Below are 21,179 nucleotides of genomic sequence, written 5' to 3' on the forward strand. Positions count from 1 at the left end.
CCCATCAACGTATACTTATAGTTAGGATTTTTGGCTCCAATGTGCATCACTTTGCACTTGGCCACATTGAACCCCATTTGCCATGTTGACGCCCACTCGCCCATCCTCGACAGATCCCTTTGGAGTGCCTCACAATCCTCCCTGGTTCTCACCACCCTGAACAATTTCGTGTTCAAGAACTGGCAGAGGATTTGTTGTCAAGTGTCTGTCTTCTGTACCCTCTGCCTCTTGTGTCTCAAAGCAAATACTTCTTACCTCCAGGACTATATCAAGGTGGCCCTGCCTATAGTCATCCCCATAGGAGTCCAGCACTCTCATGAGAGACCTGAATTGAAGAAAAAGCCTGTAAGGAAATCATCCTCAGGAAATGACATCACCGCCCACTTTCTTCTAGCAAGAGGACTACAAATATCAAGTCCTGACCTATTTGCTCACCTCCTTTCCTGTTTGAGCCTTAGTGTTATTCTCTGGACCTGATGCAGCCGATTTAACATCCTCTCATTCACCTGTAATCGTCAGTAGAGTTCACAGGGAAATATTAGAATTGTATGTATTTAAAATGTTTATGAGACCATTTTATTCCCAGATAACGGAGCCAAGGTGAAGAACATCAATAAAATCAGCACAAAAATAACACAATTCTAAGAGGAACAGAATTAGAACTACTGGTAGCAAATCTTAAAATCCAACAAGCAATTGCAATAGTTCAAGACACCCATGAAGCAATTAGCTGGAGAAACCATAGGCTCTGGTTTTACAAACCCTCCAAAGCTGCAAGAGGTATACAACTTCTAATTTCCTTCAGGACCCTATTCCACACCACAGGAGTTTGTTCTAGCCTTCCTTCCACCAAATTCTGATTTTTAAAAAGCATTGGCACAAAACATTTTAAAAAATAAATTCAACCAAAAAAATTCCCAACATTATACAAAGTAAACATAGTAAATAAAATATTTACAAATAAGAACATAAAGATGAACAAATGAAGCAAATCATCTAGCTCAGTACAGTTATCTATGCTGACGGGCAGCACCTTTCCAAGATTTCAGCCAAGGAAAGATCTTTCTCCCCAGAACATCTACCAGACACTCCTTCACTGGTGATGTCAAAGACTGAGCCTGAAAACGTCTGCATGCCAAGCATCTGCTCTACTACTGATCCACAGCCACATCCCCCAAAGCATCATGCAGATAATTTTTTGTTTTAGTCGCTGAATTCATAATCATTGATTTGCAACTGTTTTTTGTAAGTACACTTCAATTATTTACAGTCTGCCTTTAGAGCCAAATAAGAGCCAAAATGAAGCACAACTCACAGGCACATATTAATTGTACCTAGCTGGCATGTTACAGTTGCTTCTCATTGTCAATTTTACACCCATTGTACATTCTAAACATCCACTTTGGTGTGATATATATACACACACTATAGTCCAGCTGGGTAGCTTTCATATTTATAGTAATTTGATTTTGGGGGTTTTTGCTGTCAAGTCATAGCTGATTTATGGTGACCCTATAGGATTTTCAAGGCACGAAACTTCAAGCTGGTTTGCCATTGCCTGCCTTTACGTAGCACCCCTGGATTTCTTTGCTGGTCTCCCATCCAAATACTAACCAGGGCTGACCCTGCTTAAAGGTAAAGGTAAAGGTTCCCTTGCTCGAAAGCCAGTCGAATCCGACTCTAGGGTTGCGGTGCTCATCTCCGTTTCAAAGCCGAAGAGCCAGCGCTGTCCGAAGACGTTTCCGTGGTCATGTGGCCGGCATGACTAAACACCAAGGCGCACGGAACGCTGTTACCTTCCCACCGAAGTGGTACCTATTTATCTACTTGCAATTTCTTGCTTTCGAACTGCTAGGTTGACCCTGCTTAGCTTCCTAGATAAACCTAGTGTGGACTATCCAGGTCAGGGCAGTTTGATTAATAAGCTGGATGTTACTGATTCTGTTTAGTTTACTGTTGTCAGCCACTGTGATTTTGGTAAGGTGACCTAGAAAATTTAAATAAGTACCTGCTCTAATTCCTTGCAGTGCCGAGCAAGTGCCTGGCATTTACGTCGTGTCATTTCCTGCTGCCGCAACACTCCTTCCTCTTCCTCCTCCTCCTGCAGCCCCCCATCAGCAAACTCCACTTCTGTCTCTAGCTCACTCTCAAGAATATTGCCACCAAAAAGAGGGGGAAGTGCCAGTTCTGAGCCAGGAGGCACTGAGAATTCTTCAAATCCCACACCTGCCATGTTCCTGAGCAGGAAAAGTAAGAGAGAAAGAAAGTGACATATTGACTTGTGATGGGCATCCATCCATTAGTTCCACTCCTTCCCCCTCCACTATGAATGGCTAATGGTGCAGCAACAGTTTATTCAAACACATTTCCCAACAGAGTAAACAAAAAGAAAATACTGTAGGATAGCAATCAAGAATCAGAGCAGTCAGTTTATCATTTCACTACCAGGAATTTTTTTTTTAAATCACCACTACTGAAATATATTACCTATATCCTTCCATATATTTACAGGTGTTATACATTTGTATAGTCAATGTCAAATACTCGGATTTTCCAAATTTCTGTGCACAGTAGGAAAGTTTATTTTTTTACAAGAAAATTTAATCCACTAAAATTTTGAAATCCAGTTTCTAATAAAGAGAAAGCAAGTGATCCGAGCCAACGAGGTGCCATCTGTAGAAAAAAAAATTCTGTAGTATATCAGTAATCTGAACAAAGAATGAGAAAGTTCATTTAAACTTTTTTGCCACCTCGATGAATACAATATACAATTTCGGAATAAGAAGGAAAGGAACTGAATTGAGTATCTCAGTCCCAGTTAAAGACCCAACTAAAAATGTTTGTGAAAGATACTCAGGCTCTCGTTTTGGAGTGTCTCCAAGAGAAGACCTGAACAAGACCCAAGGGCGCCTTTGACTGCCCTCCATGCACCAAACCCACCTTAATACCACCTTCACCAATGTCCACGATTCTTCCAAGGATACAAAAACAGATAAATCGTCGCGCGTTGATGACGTGTCCAAACCCACAGCACCCGTATTAAGTTTTTCGAAAAAGAAAATGTCGCACTCCGATGACATGTAGCTTCCTGCCCGAACATTCTCCCGCGCTCTCTAATGACCTAGTCACTAGGTGGCTAGGCGGTCGCCTCAAGAAAACGGCTAGAGAGAAAGTTGGTACATGCGCGGTAAAGGAATGTCCTGTCATCTCGTGTTCGCCAATTCTGTAAAATTAAAATATCGAATTTTTTACTGTTTGAAGTTCCGGTAAAAACTGAAGTCCGTTACGGGCCACGGCTTCCTATGGGCGCATAATGTGGTGCTCTAGGCCTTGGTTTTGTCTATGGTGAAATCTCTCTATACTTTCCGTTGGAAAAAATCATTTCCGTTTTTAGACCGGAAGTACTGGTTAGGTTGGATGTGGTGACTCGCTTGCGTCCAGGCCGCGGGTAGTTGTTAAGGGGCGCGAGAGAGGGAGTTCGTCGTAGAGTAAAATCAAACTGAAGTCGAGGCTTTCGTGAGGCAAAGCTGTATAACTCTGTGTGCGAGGCGAAGCCTATGTGTGTGGTAATAAATAATAAAAATAATATCTCGGCGGGGGGGCCGCACTCGCCAATTCAACAAATCTATCACAACAGTTCCTGCTGCTCGCTGAACTTCCCTACGTGCGGGCCCACATCCAGTGCAAAAGATACCATCGAAATAAATAAGAGCAGAGCGGTCTTCTCGATCCATATTACATGCTCGTCTTTCGTGAGGTGACGTGAAAGCGGACACAGGAAGTCATTCTGGATCTATCCATTCAATTCAGTTTTAATACCACTGTCATCTTTGCGCGGCTACAGGCGCTTTCTCATGACGGCCTAGAAAGCGACGGAGAGCTGGGCGTGTGGCGCACGTATTGAGAGACTGAAAGAGAGAAATTAGTTGGTAGGCAGAGGAGAGGGGCCAGAGGCTGAAAGGGGGCAGCAGTCGAAGCTAGAGCTGCCGAAGAAGAAGACGCAGGAATCGAAACAGCCGGAAAGCCGGAGGTTCTGACGCTCGTGAAGGCGGCGGCTCGTGTTTAGGTGTGCGTTCCGAAGGAGGGATGTTCTAATAGAAGAAATTCTGGTGCCCAGAGTACTTTTTGAAGAAGGGTGGGAGAGAGAGATGATAGGTTGGTAGATGCACGGAGCTCTTGTTGTGGAGATCAAAACAGAATAATCGAAGTGGTTGGCTGAGTGAACTAGGTTGGAAAAATAATTGGCATGGATCTCAGGGTCACTGGATTTCACCAGAAAGAGGTAGCAATGGTGGAAAGAGAGGTTCCTTTTTGGCTGAGTGTTGAGCGAGAGAAAGGGAAGCTCTTCAGGAACTGCAGTGGAGCTGTATGGGATTTAGCAGTTGAGGAATCTGCTGCATCCATGTGTAGTATTACTAGATGCGTTATTTTCTGAGGATTTCTTGAGCATTGTTGCTGTCTGCAGGAGTACACAGCAGTTGAAAGTGCCAGAGCAACAGGGGCTGGATACATAAGGAAGCTTTTCCCTCAGTCATTCATTCTCCTTTGCAGGTTGATCCACCATGTCTTTAGCAGATGAGCTTTTGGCTGACCTTGAGGAGGCAGCCGAGGAAGAGGAGGGAAGCTTTGCCGATGAGGAGGATGAGCCCACCATTGAGGATGTCCAGGAGGAGATGCAAATGGATCTGGCGGCTGATTCAGTCAAGAGTATTGCCAAGCTTTGGGACAGCAAGATGGTGAGAGAAAGAAGCCCCTTTTGGTGTAGCTCAGCATTGGTCAACTTAATAAGTTTATGGTGGGGGAGGTGACTCTGTGTAGCTGAGTTGCTAAATGTGGGCATGATGGTCTGTATCTATACCAAAGAACAATCCACAGCTTATTGCTGAGCGTTATGGTGTCTAAAAGGATCTGAAAAACCCATATGTCTACTCAGTGTAACATCAAGGATTAAAATATGGTAAAAGCATTTAAGTCAGAGCCTATGTTATATGCCTTCAGAGCAAAAATTCAGTGTACAAAGTCCCACTTCTCAGTGCACAGGGTAGTGTGCATGTAACTTCACTAGTCTTGGCACATGATTAGTGGGGGGTGATCTAAAATAAGGAACAGTTTTTGAGGTTTGCTTTAGTCAGTTATTCCTGTCCTAGATGTTGGAGTACATAGAAGGGCTTGATTGGGGGTTAACTTTGCAGGTGGTCTCAAAGCACGATTAACAGCTTTTGGCATGTCTTCTGTGCAGTTTGCTGAAATCATGGTAAAGATTGAGGAATACATCAGCAAACAGCCCAAAGCATCTGAAGGTAACAAAACACTCTGGTTCATCTTATTTTTAAAGATAACTGTGTGCAGCCCCTCCCCTACCCCCATTTCTTCAATGTGGCACCTGCTGGAGCTCCTTTGCCCTGCAATATAGAGCACACATACACCTAGCTTTACATGCCCCATATGGTTTCTGATTTTGTTTTTTTCCCCCTTCCTAGTTCTAGGCCCGGTTGAGGCTGCTCCTGAATATAGAGTCATTGTGGATGCCAACAATCTCACAGTGGAGATTGAGAATGAGTTGAGTGAGTACAAGGTCAAGTTGTCTGCTTTTTTGGGGTGGTGGTGGAGAGAACAGTGTAGTGTATGTGGAGTATTATACCTGCTGCTGCTCAGTGATACAAGGATAGGAGATTGAGAGACTGGGTTCAGTAGCAAGGGAGTGCAGTTGAGTGAGTGGAAGGGTTTAAGATGGGAAAGAGTTTGTTTTTATTTATACTTCTGTTCTGTCCCCAGTGGGAACTCAAATAAGCTTACAAGGCAATTCTCTCCTCCGTTTTATCTTTACAACAGTAATCCTGTGATGAAGGGTAGGCTGAGAGAGAGAAAGGGATGGGCCAGAGAGATCACCAGTGAGTGTCCAAGACAGAGAAAGGAGTAAAGCCTCATTCTCCTAGACTTTCTAGTCTGACATTCTAACCACTACACTATCCTGGCTCTCCCTGTGTGAGCTCAGTGCCTTGGATCTTTGGCTGTTTTGATGGAAACTTTTGCTCGGCCAGGAAAAGTTGTCTAGGCTGGCCGTGAAGGGGTTTACTTTCTAGCAGTACTAAATAATGTATGGGCCAGTATTTTCCTAAAGACTTGCTTTTTTTCTCTGGAATGTAGATATACCCTGGGTTGCTTTCTGTCTTCATGGGTTAGCCAGATCCTGTCAGATTTCAGAAGTAAAGCAGGGTCAGCCTTGGCTAGTATTTGGAAGGGTAACCTCCAGGGAATACCAGGGCTGCAATGCAGAGGCAGGCAATGGCAAACCACCTCTGAAACGTCTCTTGCCTTAAAAAATAAACAAACAAGTCTAGTTCACCACCTAGTGATGCGTGACGCTAAAAGAACTAGAACTGCTGGCTGTCGAACAGTCTTAGGATCTCCTGACTATTTTACTCACAATCCCATACGATAATATTGATGGGTCTGTTTTTGCCATTTCTCCCCAGACATTATTCACAAATTTATCCGGGATAAATACTCCAAGCGATTCCCAGAGCTGGAATCCCTCGTCCCTAATGCTTTGGATTACATCCGAACTGTCAAGGTATTGGCTGTTTTGAAATACATGAAGTCTGTCTAAGCTGTGTTGAAATACTTGAAGTCTTTTTAAAGCTTGCATACCACCCATCTGCTTTGTAATGAAAACACTAAAGGAGGTTAGAATGCCCCCCTCAGTGTCTTCTGCATTTTGTCAGTTGTTTTATGTAGTAAGAGGTGATGATTCTCAGTGCAGTAGCTAGCGTACTGGATTTTGATACGAGTGCTGGGGGCTGAATCTGGGACTTCATGCGGGTAAAGCATGTGCCCCACTGCTGGGCTACAGCTCCTTCCTTCTCTACAAAGGCTTAGTCTGAAATGTTGGAATCCGAATTCTTCAAGGGGGAGGTCCCAGAGTGAAGTTTCGATCACAATACATGTGCAGTACTTCCTAACCTAATATGTTCAGAGATCCTTTTCAGTTTCAAGAAATCCCTTTATTTATGCATAAGATGTTCGTCACTTGCAGGAACTGGGCAACAGCTTGGATAAATGCAAGAACAATGAAAACCTTCAACAGATCCTCACCAATGCCACCATTATGGTGGTTAGTGTCACGGCATCCACTACCCAAGGGTAAGAGGGGAACTTGGGGAACCCAAACAGGCATTTAGGAGGTGAATGTGATGAGGCCTGAACTGATATAAAGCAGAATAAGTGGAGAATGACAGAATGGTAAGGTGGGAGGAGCTTAGTGTTTGGGACAGGAGTGGTAGAGTCCCTGCTCAGTTGTGAAAGCCGAAATGGTGGCCTTTTTTTTGAAAGTGCTGTCTCTGTGCATAGTTGATTTGTGTACGTTATTAGTCTGTGCAAGGGAGGGAAAAGAATATTAAACATGTAAGATTGGTCTTCTATAGTATATTTTGGGGGCAGCTAGTAATGTGAGCTACCCAGTATTTGGAAGTCTATGAACATTGCTGTTACCCCAACATGGACACGGAGGTGTGTTCTCTTTCAAAAGGAAGATTTACAAGCCTTCAAGAGGATTTCAAGTACAGACAACTCATTCTCCAAGCCATTTCCTGATACCTCTCCAGTTGTTCTTCTCCTATCCTTCTGCTCATTCTCCCGCTGTGTTATGCATTGATCAAAGAAGTTGCTCCCAGTAATAGATGTCGCTAATGTTGATGGCTTTTGGAGTTAGATATATATTCTTGTCCAAATGCATACAAGTTTGGGGAGGGGGCACAACATGGGTAGAAGGTGAGATGGTTAAGTGAGAGAAATGCAGAGCAGAAAAGGCACAGAAACTTATAGCTCTGCAGACTTTGACAGGCAAAATCATTGTGTGCTTCAAGGGTATAGAACAAATTGGTTGGCTGCTAACTGAAGGGGTGTTAGCCTGCAGTCTAATTAGAAATGAAGGGTGTGTGTGTTGGGCTAAGGGCAACTTTTGCTGCTCCTCAAGAGGCTTCCTCTGTTAATGTTTTAAACTCATGTGAAGCAGCTGCAAGGTTCTGCAATGGATGTAGGGTGGGTTAGTCTAAAGGAACGTCTTTTTGGGGGTGTTCTTAAAAGTTGATAGGGAAAGAGACTGAAAAAATCACGATGTGTCAATTTCAGCTAAAACTGTTTAAAGATCTTACTGTCTCCTACAAGGAGCGAGCATGATGCGCTGAAACATGGTGGCTGAATAGCTAGCCTTGGGCATTGCCTTTCTCCCCACAGGCAACAGTTAACGGAGGAAGAACTGGAGCGCATCGAGGAGGCCTGCGACATGGCCCTGGAACTGAACCAGTCCAAGCACCGCATCTATGAGTACGTGGAGTCTCGCATGTCCTTCATTGCTCCCAACCTGTCCATCATTGTGGGGGCCTCCACTGCTGCAAAGATCATGGGTAAGAGTTGGCGTTCATTAGCTATGTGTGGGTTTAGCTTGTGCAGGAGTGGAATGGGGCTGCAGAGTGCATTGAAAATGCATCATTCAGTGTATGTGAAAGCAGCGTGACTGTTCTTTGTGTTTCCTTTGCTCAAGAGAAATAAAGTGTGAAGTTCTCCGAGAGAGATGTGAAACAGTCCTCCAAAAAGTATTTCCCCCCCAGACTGTGGGAGGGTCTTTTCTCCACAATGCATATGCCCATTAACTTAGGTTAAGGCCCTGTTTTGGGTGCCCCCTTCTTCCATTATTAGACAGATGGCAGCTGAAGATTATTCATTAGGGGAGGGGTCCCCAATCTTTTCAAGCCTGCAGGTACATTTGGAATTTTGAGAGAGGGTAGTGTGTGCCACCCAAAAAGAAGAAGAGGTTGGATTTATACCCCGCCCTTCACTCAGAGTCTCAGTTTTAGTATATGTGCTGCTGAAGCGAGCACTCTTCAGATTCTCAGAGCGGCTTACAAACTCCCTTCCCCACAACAGACACCCTGTGAGGTAGGTGGGACTGAGAGAGCTCTGAGAGCTCTGCAGTCGTTCCAGAACAGCTGTGCCAGAACTATGGCTTACCCAAGGTCATCCAGCAGCTGCGAGCGGAGGAGTGGGGAATCCAACCTGGTTCTCTCAGATTAGAGTCCATGCACTTAACTGCCACCAGGGAGGTAGAGCCAAACGCCAGGGAGGCTGCCAGGGAGGTGGAGCCAAACGCCAAATTGCTGAATGGAACAACTCCTCGTGCCTCCTGGGAAGGGAAGACGAAAATCTGGAAGGGAAATGGAACTGCATGTGGATTAAGGAAACCCCAGGTGCCTAACAGTTCTCCTGATGGAAAACCATTTGAATGAGGGCAGAAACCTGGCAGGTGCCATGGTGCCCACTGTCACCATTAGGGAACCCTGCATTAGGGTATAGCTTCTGCTCCCTCCCCCAGCACACTTGGCATCTTCTTTTGTTATACCTATGTGATGTCCCCCAAACTGCTTTATTTCCTCAGGACTTCTCCTGTACACTGCTGGTTTCTTTTACTGCTGCTTTTGCGTTTCGTCACAGCTGTATGTCTCATTGCATAACTGGTTTGAATACTTTTGTCCTGATGAGATTCTTTTTGTAAGACACCAGGAGCAGTCATATGGAAAGGCAGCCTATAAATGCACTAATGTGAAAATATAGTCTTCCAGCCTACTTTTCCAGATCCAAAAACTGTCAAGGCATGAAATGGTAATTAAAACAAAAATAAAAACTCATAATGAAGGCAGTGAAAACTGACAGTGCTGTCAAGTGCCATATGACAGCATGAGTTGTAATACGTACCTCCAGTGTGTCTGGGCAGGTCTCCATGGGAGAGAGCACTGAAGGCCCTGCTCTGTGTATTCACAGGCTTCCTGGTCTAGATCATGGGTCCCCAACCTTTTTTGAGCCTGTGGGCACCTTTTGAATTTTGACAGGGGGTCATTAGGCTTGCAAAAGAATTGCACGGCAGCTTTGTTGAACACATAAAAAGAAGGGAGGAAGAGAAGGGGGAATAAAAAAGAAGGAGAGCTTGAAAGGGGAAGAGAACTACAACTGACTAAGGAAAACCCAGGCCCTTCCAGTCCCCCTCATTGTCCAGTGGCTGAAGCTGCTATTGCTGCCATGGGACACGTTCTTAATTGGCATGAGGGCAGCCAGTAACAAACCCTTCCTTGCAATGGCCTCACTGGTCAGGAGAGGTACTGGCAGGTGCTATGGTGCCCACGGGCACCAAGTTGGGGGACCCTGGTCTAGAAGAAGGCATTTGCAATTGGATTTTGTCTCTGCCAGAGGGGAATGCCAGGAGTGGCTGGAACTGGGACCAACCTGGCCTCTCTGTCTTGGCTTGCTCATTCTCTGTTTCCTTTGCTTACCAAGGTATTGCCGGCGGCCTGACAAACCTCTCCAAGATGCCCGCCTGTAACATCATGCTTCTTGGAGCCCAAAGGAAGACCCTATCTGGATTTTCCAGCACTTCTGTCCTCCCTCATACTGGCTACATCTACCATAGTGACATTGTACAGTCTTTGCCTCCGGTATGTGCCGTCCCATAGCTCCACACCCTGCCCAGTTGGTTTGTTGGCATGTTCGCCGCCTTCACAGAAATTAGCAAGGCAGTCTTTGATTTAATTCTCCCCTTTCAGGATCTGCGGAGGAAGGCTGCTCGCTTGGTGGCTGCAAAATGCACGCTGGCAGCACGTGTGGACAGCTTTCACGAAAGCGCAGAGGGGAAGGTAAGGGGTATAGCATGCAGAAGCCAGAGGGCATCTGGGAAGTTGAAAAGTGTACAGGTATGGTTGGGTCAGAGTGGGCAGCTGTGCTGGTCTGAAGCAATAGAACAAAGTTAGAGTCCAGTGACACCTTTAAGACCAACAGAGTTTTATCCAAGGTGTGAGTTTTTGTGTGCAAGCACACTTCATCAAACAATGAAATGGTATTACAGAACATAGTTGTATTTATAGGAGTGGCATGTTAAATTAGCATGCCAAATAGCAAATATGTTTATTAACAGAATAACAGTTTGGGGTAGAACTGTGTCTCACAATGAGAACACTAGAAGGAGAATACTGGGAGCCAAAATTCACTCATTCTTTTAGAACAAAGGGGGTAGGATGGAATTGTCAGATCCAGGGCCATGGGGAAACAAGGACTTGTGTGTGTGTGTGTGGGGGGTCTCATGCGGGGGTGGAGAGTGAGTTGCTAAAGCTGGGTGGGGCCAAGGAGCTGCTGTTCCTGACCTCTTCAGGGGTGGAAGACTGTGGGATGGAATAGGCAGAGGAGAGGGGTGAGGCTCATTCCTGTAACCCAAACATCACCCCCCGCATTCCATTACAATCCAGGTTGGTTACGATCTCAAGGAGGAGATTGAAAGAAAATTTGACAAATGGCAGGAGCCCCCTCCTGTTAAACAAGTGAAGCCTCTGCCTGCACCTTTGGATGGACAAAGGAAGAAACGTGGAGGCCGAAGGTATGGGGGAGGAACAGGAAATGGCTTGAAGGGAAGAGGCTGATTGGTCTGGAACAGTTAAGGAAATGAAGCAGGACCGAATGTTGGGCATAAGAGCTTGGGTAACTCCAGCATATATGCGAGAAAGGGAGATGTACATCCTTATTTGGATTTCATAAATTCTGGCGTTTGTTACACTGGCTTTTATTTGTTCCTGGACACTTACCATTCAACGCTGTTCTTCAGCACTGGATTTTCTTAGAACTCAAATAGTTACAGGCACTAATAGCTAAATTGATATTCAAACATCAGAACATGAAGGCTTATTTCTCTCTTCACTGAATACAAGGGTCCCCGAGGGCCAGGGTGGTGTCACACTAGGATCCGGGAGACCCAGGTTCAAATCCCCACTCTGCCAGGTGACCTTGGGCCAGTCACACACACACTCTCAGTCTAACCTACCTCACAAGGTTATTCTGAGGGTAAAATGGAGGAGGATGAGGTAAACTGTTCAGGGTCCCCGTTGGGGAAAAAGGCGGGATGTAAATGGTGGGATGTAGATAAAGTAACAATAAATTGTGGACTTCAAGCTAGTGGAAGACTCAGCTCTCTTCCACCAGCCTAAACTTGAGTTCTTTCAAAAGGTTACTTTGTTCACTGCCAGTTTTTTCTTCTGGGTTTACAAAATGCCTGTTTTGTTTACCTTCAGGTATCGTAAGATGAAGGAGCGTCTTGGCTTGACAGAAATACGTAAGCAGGCAAACCGGATGAGCTTTGGAGAAGTAAGATTATCTTACGTCTTGTCTTTGCGTAAGACTTCTCGGCTAGTTTTGGGGAATAGATGGCGGCTTAATCTTTGGCAAAATGAGGAGGAGGAAGCAGTTTCATTCCTGTGCCCAGGACAGATGCATAAAAGCTGCTTCACAGCCATGTTATATAAGGAAGGCTCTTCTGCCCTAGAAGATTAATGTGTTTTTTGCTGTGCACAGGTCCATTATGCCTAAGTGCAGGGGACATATTTGTACAATTGTTGCACAGTGAACAAGTAGGATTTCCACTTTTCCTTCACAAGCATGTCAGGGGAAAATGTATAAAGCATGTTTAGAGGGACTATGCTGTGAACAGGCAGGTTGATTTTATTTATTTACAACAATATGTTTGCCATTTCCTGAAGTTCTAAGTTGCTTAAATATCACCCAAACCATGTGTAAGAAGAAGAAGAGATTGGATTTATACCCTGCCCTTCACTTGGAGTCTCAGAGCGGCTTACAAACTCCTTTCCCTTCCCCTCCCCACAACAGACACCCTGTGAGGTGGGTGGGGCTGAGAGAACTCTGACACAAATTGCTCTTTTTCAAGGACAGCTGTGCCAGAGCTTGTGACTGACCCAAGATTACATCAGCAGGTGCAAGTGGAGGAGTGGGGAATCAAACCCGGTTCTCCCAGATTAGAGTCCGCACACTTAACCACTGCACCAAACTGGCTCTCTCCTGGCTCATAATCTTGTCTGCAGTCCTTTCATTCTTGTCAGATTACATACCTAGTGATGGAATGTGTTCTAGAGCCATAAAGTGGAATCCACAAGGAAATCCAAAAAAAGTCTGTCCCCATTTGAGTTCTAATACACTTTGATATTGAGCTATACTGGCTCCCAAAGCAGTTAGTTACAGTCTCTCACAATATATGAGTGTGTGGGATAGGGGTATCTCCAGGAAAGGAGGAGGAGGAGAAAAGACATTGGTTTGCTTTGTTCCCCCACCCCCTTGAGTTGCTGTTTCCATCACTTGTCTGATATAGTTCATCACAGTTCATTATTAACAACTGTCTAAGCTTTTGTCATTCTGATTTTTCTACCTTGTTTCAAAAAAATTCAATGTATACCCAACTCCTTTCTCACCTTCTCTTTCTTTCCCTTTACTAGATTGAAGAAGATGCTTACCAGGAAGACCTTGGGTTTAGCCTGGGCCACCTGGGAAAATCAGGCAGTGGCCGTGTCAGACAGACGCAAGTCAATGAGGCTACAAAGGCGCGGATCTCAAAGACTTTGCAGGTTAGGAAGTGAGGACTGGATGAAAGAAAGGGCCAGGCACTGCCAATCCTGTCTTGTTGATGTTCTCTGTACTTGCATGGGCATTGTTGATACTTGAGAGAGCATCACTCTTGAGCACACAGGGCCACATTAGTTTCTGTACTAACTGCAGTGTTGAGTAGGGTCCTGTCTTACTCGTGGCATAATTATGTGGCGTATCTCTATCCTGTTTTTGCTTCAGACTCCTCAGGGTCTCTCAGTGCAAGATACTCCACATGGGGCTGACCTTGAAGACTGTTCAGACGCTTGAGTTAACACAGTCAGGCATCTTTTTTGGCAACATTCACTACTTAGTTTAGTGGGTGTGCAGAGTTGAATGTAACTAGATTGTGCAAAGCATGAGAGGATTTCCTTTTAATGTTAAAGCCTGTCTGTGACTAGAGACTGAATATACTAGAGCGATGAGGAATCTGAGGAGAGATGCTTGAAGGCTGGGGGGGTGTCAGGAGTGGGGCCAAACCATCTTCTGGTGCCAGCAAAGGCAACAAACGCCTCTTGAGCTATTTGAACTGTTTGTTTGCCCCAGAATCTGCTTTAGCTTCACTCTCCCCTGTCTTCACTGCACCCCCTGCAAAGCCCCTGACAGCTCCCTGTTTTGTATTTGTCGTCCTACCCAGCGCACACTCCAAAAGCAGAGCATGGTGTATGGAGGGAAGTCAACCATCCGGGACCGCTCCTCGGGTACCGCCTCCAGTGTGGCCTTCACTCCGCTGCAGGTAAGCGCTGTGGTTGGGTTCACTTGTGTCGCCTTTTAATCACCGGTAACAGAGACTGCGCTCTTTCAGGGGATGAGGCGATAGGAAGAGCTAGGCTGTCGGGAGGGGATTGTGGGTTGCAGCATGTGCAGCACTTGTGGACACAGGAGAAAAAAATACCACTTTACAGAAGACACAGAAGGGGTGAATCAGAAGGGCGGAACTCACAGTCTTATACCTCTGAATTGCCATGATCTGCTTCGCGGTTTTTGATGTTGGTTGAGGGGAGGGCTGTGGCTCAGTGGTAGAGCATCCCTTTGGCATGCAGAAGGTCCCAGGTTCAGTCCCCAGGATCTCCAGTTAAAATGCTCTGGCAGTAAGTGCTATGGAAAACCGTTACCTGAGACCCCAGAGAGCCACTGCAGTCTGAGTAGACAGTACTGACTTGAATGGACCTAGGGTCTGATTTCGTGTACGTCGGCTTCATATGTGCGATGCAGAATTGATGACAGCCTCAGTGAGTTTTGTGTCTTGTCCCTTCTCTCGTTTTGCTGAGAAACATTGTGCAAGCATTTGACTCCTGTCCAAGAATCTGAAAGCTATGGGTTGCCTGAACTTCCTCTTGGACACTGATTCTCATTCATTCTCTCTCTCTCTCTCTCTCTCTCTCTCTCTCTCTCTCTGCCCTCCCCCAGGGTTTGGAGATTGTAAACCCACAAGCAGCTGAGAAGAAAGTCGCCGAAGCCAACCAGAAGTACTTCTCCAGCATGGCTGAATTCCTAAAGGTGAAAAGCGAGAAGAGTGGATTCATGTCCACCTCCTAATGTCCTCTTCCTCCCGGCATGGATGCTGCTTCTCGTAACTTGCAGTCGGAAACCGTAACACAGATTCAGCTGGAGGGGTTCTGTATGCAGGAGGCAGGCCTCTCCTCTTGGACTGACAAAGACTGGAGAGTTCTGAAGAAAGGAGTGTCGTCTCAGGACATCCTGGGCCAAGTCCTCTTCATTTTTCTTTGTTTACCAAAAGGATCTCTGTAGAGAACTTCCTGCTCTTGTTGCAGAGCTGTCTGTTGCATAGTAGAGAAGATGGCCCTTTCCCCAGATCTCATTCCCAATCAGGTTGTTACAGTGTGAGCTTTTTTTTAGAGGCTTGGAAGGGCTAACTAAAGGGTAACAGCTGAGAAACGATTACATCCTCTGTCACTTTTGATCCTTCTAGGTTTGACTTCAGCTGAGGCAATCTAGAATTTTCCTGTTTTTGTAAAATGCTTCCGTACCCTGGAGTACAAGGCCTACTTCAGAGGGATTCTCCCTTTGCTGGTTCAATTGGGAGCCTCCGGCAACTGCCCCCTTCACCTATTCCCACCACTTGCGGCCAAAAGGAATCCTCTGATTGCTCTTGTATATACATCTCCATCTAGAAGTAGTTTTGCTTGCCCTGCATTTGGAGGGGATCCTGTTGGGACTTGGCAGGTTATGATGAGTTACTGCAGTAAATAGGGACACGGAGAGCTAGTGGAGTAAGTCCTGTAGAGAGATCTGAATGGCACTGAATTCTTGCTGATGCCATGCACACACACACACACATATATATACAGGGTCACCGCAAATATGCAAGAATGAATAACACTTTGGTAGTTCAGAAGCGAAAGTGGTGGGAAAGAATCTGAAGAGAACTGTGAATTGTGGCTCTCCCTGTACAATGCCTAAGCAAGAGACCACATTTTCTTAGTGTTTTACCTGAACAACAACAACAAATTGGGTTTGGGGACAAAATTGATGTTTCCTGAGTGTGGTGGGTGAAACTATGCTGTAAACTGTGGTGACCTGATTTTCTACAAGGAAGGCTGTCTGGCCTTTAAAACCTGCATTTCAGAAACTCCCAAGCGTTGGGACGAAAACAGCAGCTGAGTTTGTAGGGTGTGTATTTAAACAACTGTACTCAATGTGTGAAATTTTTTTTGGAAGAAATAGAACTCCATTCGAACCTGTGTGTAATCCAGTTATTTTGTACAGTGGGGTGGGCATTGGGCAGAACTAATGGAATTCTCCAAATTGATCCTGTGGTTTGCGTTTATGTTCGTTCGTAGTTTTGTAGCCTGAAAGCTTATTTTGCACTATAAGCATCTCACCTTTTATCCAGAGCCATTACCTTTCAGAACTGAGCACAGAAATTGAAATTCTGAGAGAAGCTTCGTTTTGATCTCTAACCAGCAGACGATAATACTTATAATTCACTGTGCTGGCTTTGTGCAGCTGTCATATGCTGCTCCCACAGCACAGTTCTGTAATTAGTTCCTGGGTGTCTTGGACGTCTTTCCTTCTGTGTGTCTCCCCCAACCCCCAATCAGTGCAAAGCAGTCTTCTCTCCTGAAGCTATGACAGTTGCCCCTTAGAGGCCAGTCTTCTTACTATGAGAAGATTGGCCATCATGCTTTGAGGGGTGGATTTTCCACAGGGTGATGCAGTGGGACAGGCCAGGGGCATGAGGACAGAGGATGATGATGTTCATTTTGCCATTTAGGTGACTGGAATAAATTAAATAAGATGACTCTTGGGTGTTGTTTAATGCTTAAGAAATGTATTGTAGCATAAACTTTCATAGACCTGAAGATTTATCTCTGGCCTTTGTCTGCTGCCTCAGCTATGGCCTACTGGTTGGGGAGGGGGCAGATAAGGCTAGGACCCAACAGCAGTTTTGAGTTCTGGATGGTGGTGGTGGTGGGGAACAGAGCTATATAATGTTAAGAAGCGATGGAAAGAAAGTGTGTCCAAACCAACGACTTTTCTGATCCTTTATTTCTTTTGCTCAAATTTGGACAGATAACAGATCTGTGTGTGTTTGGTCACAGGACCAATCTACCTGCGTTTTTGTCACCTATGAAGAGTTCTTGCAAGCAATGTTCCCTCTAAGCTGAGTTAGTATGAGCTAGCTCACAGTTTTTTAGCCTCCGGCTCACACATTTTTGTCTTAGCTCAGGAAGGAGGGCTCCAGAGCAAACTCATTTATGCAGTAGCCAAACTGCTCGCTCACCACTTTAATGCCAGTAGCTCACAAAGTAGATTTTTTGCTCACAAGACTCCACAGCTTAGAGGGAACATTGCTTGCAAGAGAAGCTTCTTGTTGTGCAAACAGGACTCTGAAAACCTCACCTGCCTGCTCCCTGGGGGTGCTGGAGGCTTATTTAATTTCTTGTTTCCTTCTTGGGTAAAGGGAGGTTACTCCAGCCTGTCAGCTATGGACGCAGTTGCACAGCAGGCCGGTTCGTGTTGTTGTTTTTTTAACAGATATTTTCATTGAGTATATATCTCATAACAATAATTCATAACCTTATATTTTACACTCCCTTTCTTAGAAATTAAAAATGAGGTTACACTCCCTTGGTATAACGAACACAGGGCTATTTTTGGACAGGAACGCACAGGAACGGAGTTCCGGCTAGCTCCCAAGTTGGCCACACCCAGCAGGAACTCATTAGCATAACAGGCCACACCCAGCAGTAGAAACTCATTAGGATTGGCTACATTAGGGGTGGGTGGCCTAACATGCAAAGGAGTTCCTGCAACAAAAAAGGCCCTGGGTTTTGACAACAAACAAGGTAAACAGAATAAGAAGCAAAAGGTGGGTGTGGCTGGATGACCACACTTCTGGGAACATGGGGGTGTGGCCTAATGTGCTAATGAGTTCCTGCTGGACTTTTTCTACAAAAAAAGCCCTGAACTAACATATTAACTAATCCTCTTCTTATTCCCTTATCCTACCCGCACATGAGACCACCATACAATTCTCTCTAATTCACGTTCTAAGCAAGCCTTGATACATCCTTTAGTTCAATACATTATTACTCATTCTTCTAACTTCTGTTCACTCAATCTTTATATTATTCTATCTACTTCTAGACCTAAAAAAGAAAGCTGGATGGGGTTGCCTCTGGTTCTGGAAGCTGAAGAGATAAACTCTTCAGCAGGAGGATACCTCTCCTCCCTGCAACCCGAGGTCTTGGGGGGAGCACCCCTTCACCTCCTTGCCATGCCCTCTAAGTGTAAACTTCTATTTCTCTACAATTTGTCACTTTATGTACTTTTCGTTAGTTACTACTTAAGCAAAAAATCTAAATACCCTACTTATGCTTATTAAATTGCTCTCGCCTCTCATCATAGACTATTATACTGTTTGCCAAAATGTTTGGGTTCATGTTAAATGTATGTGAACTATTTTGATGGTGACAAACCATATACGTTTTAATAATAAGGCTTGATTGGGACGAACAGCAGTCCGGCTTGAGAGTACTGATGTTGGAGGCAGGTCATTTTTCCCCCTTTCATTGGCTGTTGTCAATGTAAGTAGCAGGCTTCATGGGCCAATTAAATGTCTTAGCAACTACCTTCTGTTCTCTCTTTTCTCCGCCCCGGTCTTCCATTGTACCCCGCCTCAAAGAATCCCAGCCAATAGAAGAGAGGGATGTTTTTTTGGGACAATATAGTAATCCAATGGGAGAGCAACATGTGAAGGCCCGCTTTCTTACAAAGGGGAGGCCGCAGCCGTTTCCGGAGCTGTATCCACGCCCTTTTCAAAGTAGCAACCAATTATTAACGCTATTGGGTTGAGTGATGGCAGTGCAATCCGGTAATAGCTTGGCTTGCCCAGGTGGGCTCGCGTAGGAAAAGAGCCAATTATCGAAGGGAATTGCTTGAGGGGCAGGTCCGGTGCCCATTAGCTGATCCGCTTTGACACAAAGTCCGCCCCATCAGGTTGTTTTTCGCGGACTGGTAGGCGTGGTTCTTCTGAATACATCCGCACCTATTTAGCCAATCAATACACGGAGAAGCTTTGACGGACATCTCCTTTTGACAAATAAGCTTTATCTCTCCCTATAAGTGACAGCTGCAGCCGCGCAGCGTCGTCCCGCCCCTGCTTCCTTCCTCCGTCCCCCTTCACCAACATCCAATCGTGACCGAAGTTGTGTTGAGCGGCAGGTAGATAATCCAATAATTTTGGGGGAGAGGCGGGACTATTGGGACGAGAGGGGGGGAGGCTGCCGCCATCTTGGATGCCGCGGAGCCCGAAAGAGGGGGGAGAGGGAAAGGGGGGGAGGGAAAAAGGGAGAGCACCTCGGAGACCCGGAGCCGCCGGTGAGAGAGCGAGAAGGGGCGGGACATAGCCTAGGGGCGGGGTCTAGGAGTACCTGCGGGAGCTCCGTAGGGGGTGTGGCCAAAGGGGGTCTATAGGGGTTCTATGGGGTGGGGGCTCTATAGGGGAGGAGGTGTCTATAGGCGCTAGTGGGGGGGATCTATAGGCCAAAAGAGGCTCTATAAGGATCTGGGTGTTTTGTGGTGCAATTATTTGAACGAGCTATAAAAGGAGACATGAGGGATGCGACCCCATAGGAGGAAGCTGTATCTGTAGGGTGTGTGTGGGGGGAACCATATGTGTAGGGAGAACGGTGGGATGGGGGGGAGGACAGTGGTAGAAGGAAAGGGAATAGCCTCGACGTTGCATAGGGACACGAGTGAAGGGGGGGTTGTGAATGCTGAGATTCTGTAGGAAGTGTGGACATGTACCTTTCTCTGTATATAGCTTAGGGCCCATCAGGGGCATGCGAGGCTGTGTGCTAAACAATTATACGGAAGTTACAGAGTTTGCAAAGAACTTCTCATGTGAAAGCCACCATCTTTCCTGTGGGGCATGCAGGACTGGGATGTGGGTGCATGCTGGGAGTTCCATAGGAACTCTGTGCCAGAGGGTTTCCAGTGGCTGCCAGATATTTGCAGGCTGTTGCGGGTGGGAGATTCTCTCTAACTTGGGTCTTCAAGCTGCTTCAGGGTGACACCAGTCTGTATTACTGGAGGACTTTGTGGCTCTCTCTGCAACTTTTCTAAATAACACACAGTAAAACACACTTATTGCTTATTTCCCCTACTTGATTTTGCTTTTACTAGTCAGGACAGAGACATGGCAGTAAATACACTCTCTTTGGGCGAAATCTTTACGGGCTTTCGTGATTTCAGCAGACATTGCCCCCTCCCACACACATTTTACAAGCTGTGTTTGCAGTCCTAACAGATAGAAGCTTGCTCTCCCCCCCCCCAAAAAAAAACAGCTGAGATTGTCAGGATGCTGAATTTTGTACCTGCTATCAATTTCTGCATTGAACACACACAACAACACAGTGTTCTGTATGATCTTTATTTCATTCATTTCAGCAGTACCTTAGAGTTAGAACAGGACTGGAAAAGAGTTTGGTAATCCAGCTGCTTAAAAGTGCCGGTGCCTGAGCATCTTTTCCAGAGTGGGGTCTTAAAACTGGGACTTTATCCTAGGAATCGGAAATCAATTAGGTGACTTGGGTCGTATCAGTAATTCCTAGGGGATGGTAGACAGGGTCAGCCCCAGTTTGATGCCTCTCAGGGTCAGGGCCCTGCAGCAGGTTTAAATCTTGTAGCGTGTATGTTTCACATTTTGGTTCTGGGTTCCTTCACTACCACCTCAGTGGCAGTGGGGCTGTGGATAACCTCTGTGTGAGTCTTTTCAGGTTAGAACAGACTGGTCTAGATGGATGAAAAGAAATCTGGCTCTGTAGAAGGCAGCTTTCTAAGTTCTGTTCTTTCCATTTCCCAGAAAGGGAATGGAGGCTAACAGAGAGATTCCCTGTGACCCTGCATTGAGGCAACTACTAGCATGCAGTTTGAATCCCCAAGTTTCCTGGACTGGTATTACAATATTCTAGCGATGAGGCATTCCGTAAAGCACGTGATGCTTGAAAGCAGAACGTTACCAAAAGATAAAATCTTATCAAGAGATATTTTAATCCTAGGTGGTGTGGTGACTGCATTCCCTTTTAGGTTGTTGTTGTTTCTTTTTTTGTTTTTAAAGTATAAAATCCAGGTGTCCTTCATCAAATCAGCTGCCACAAAATTGCTTTCTCCCAGCACTTGACGCTGTAGTGTGCAGTTGCTGGGGAAACGTGATTTTTCTGTAATGAGTACCAGGTCAGTTGCTA

At 45.6% G+C, this 21,179-nt stretch overlaps 3 protein-coding genes across 4 annotated transcripts in view; 2 read left to right on the forward strand and 1 right to left on the reverse strand.

Annotated features, from left to right (window-relative positions):
• The window catches only part of TFPT (TCF3 (E2A) fusion partner (in childhood Leukemia)), a 5,505-nt gene extending 2,493 nt beyond the window's left edge, over positions 1-3,012 (reverse strand). The window contains exons 1-4 of the mRNA XM_015414428.1: positions 2,941-3,012; positions 2,009-2,237; positions 436-506; positions 256-325 (exon numbers count right to left, since the gene is read on the reverse strand). Coding sequence (XP_015269914.1) covers positions 256-325; positions 436-506; positions 2,009-2,233 — 366 coding nt within the window. The 5' untranslated portion in view covers positions 2,234-2,237; positions 2,941-3,012. The remainder of the gene's footprint in view (positions 1-255; positions 326-435; positions 507-2,008; positions 2,238-2,940) is intronic.
• A 154-nt stretch (positions 3,013-3,166) lies between these two features.
• On the forward strand, positions 3,167-16,652 carry PRPF31 (pre-mRNA processing factor 31). 2 transcript variants are annotated; one of them, XM_015414427.1, is made up of 14 exons: positions 3,167-3,187; positions 4,552-4,736; positions 5,240-5,300; positions 5,481-5,564; positions 6,477-6,574; positions 7,037-7,143; positions 8,236-8,405; positions 10,327-10,484; positions 10,593-10,682; positions 11,289-11,416; positions 12,105-12,177; positions 13,317-13,445; positions 14,102-14,200; positions 14,875-16,652. In XM_015414427.1, the coding sequence occupies exons 2-14, from the start codon at positions 4,563-4,565 to the stop codon at positions 15,001-15,003; spliced, it is 1,500 nt and encodes a 499-aa protein (XP_015269913.1). In that variant the 5' UTR covers positions 3,167-3,187; positions 4,552-4,562; the 3' UTR covers positions 15,004-16,652. The 2 variants fall into 2 exon arrangements, with proteins under 2 accessions (XP_015269913.1, XP_015269912.1); XM_015414426.1 differs by lacking the exon at positions 3,167-3,187 and adding an exon at positions 3,434-4,068.
• Positions 16,653-19,292: 2,640 nt separating this feature from the next.
• Positions 19,293-21,179, forward strand: part of CNOT3 (CCR4-NOT transcription complex subunit 3) — a 29,417-nt gene continuing 27,530 nt past the window's right edge. The window contains exon 1 of the mRNA XM_015414403.1: positions 19,293-19,311. The gene's annotated coding sequence lies outside the window, so the exon portion shown is untranslated. The remainder of the gene's footprint in view (positions 19,312-21,179) is intronic.

The sequence above is a fragment of the Gekko japonicus genome, unplaced genomic scaffold (assembly GCF_001447785.1).
Source record: "Gekko japonicus isolate JY-2015 unplaced genomic scaffold, Gekko_japonicus_V1.1 scaffold243, whole genome shotgun sequence".
NCBI classification, from domain to species: domain Eukaryota; kingdom Metazoa; phylum Chordata; class Lepidosauria; order Squamata; family Gekkonidae; genus Gekko; species Gekko japonicus.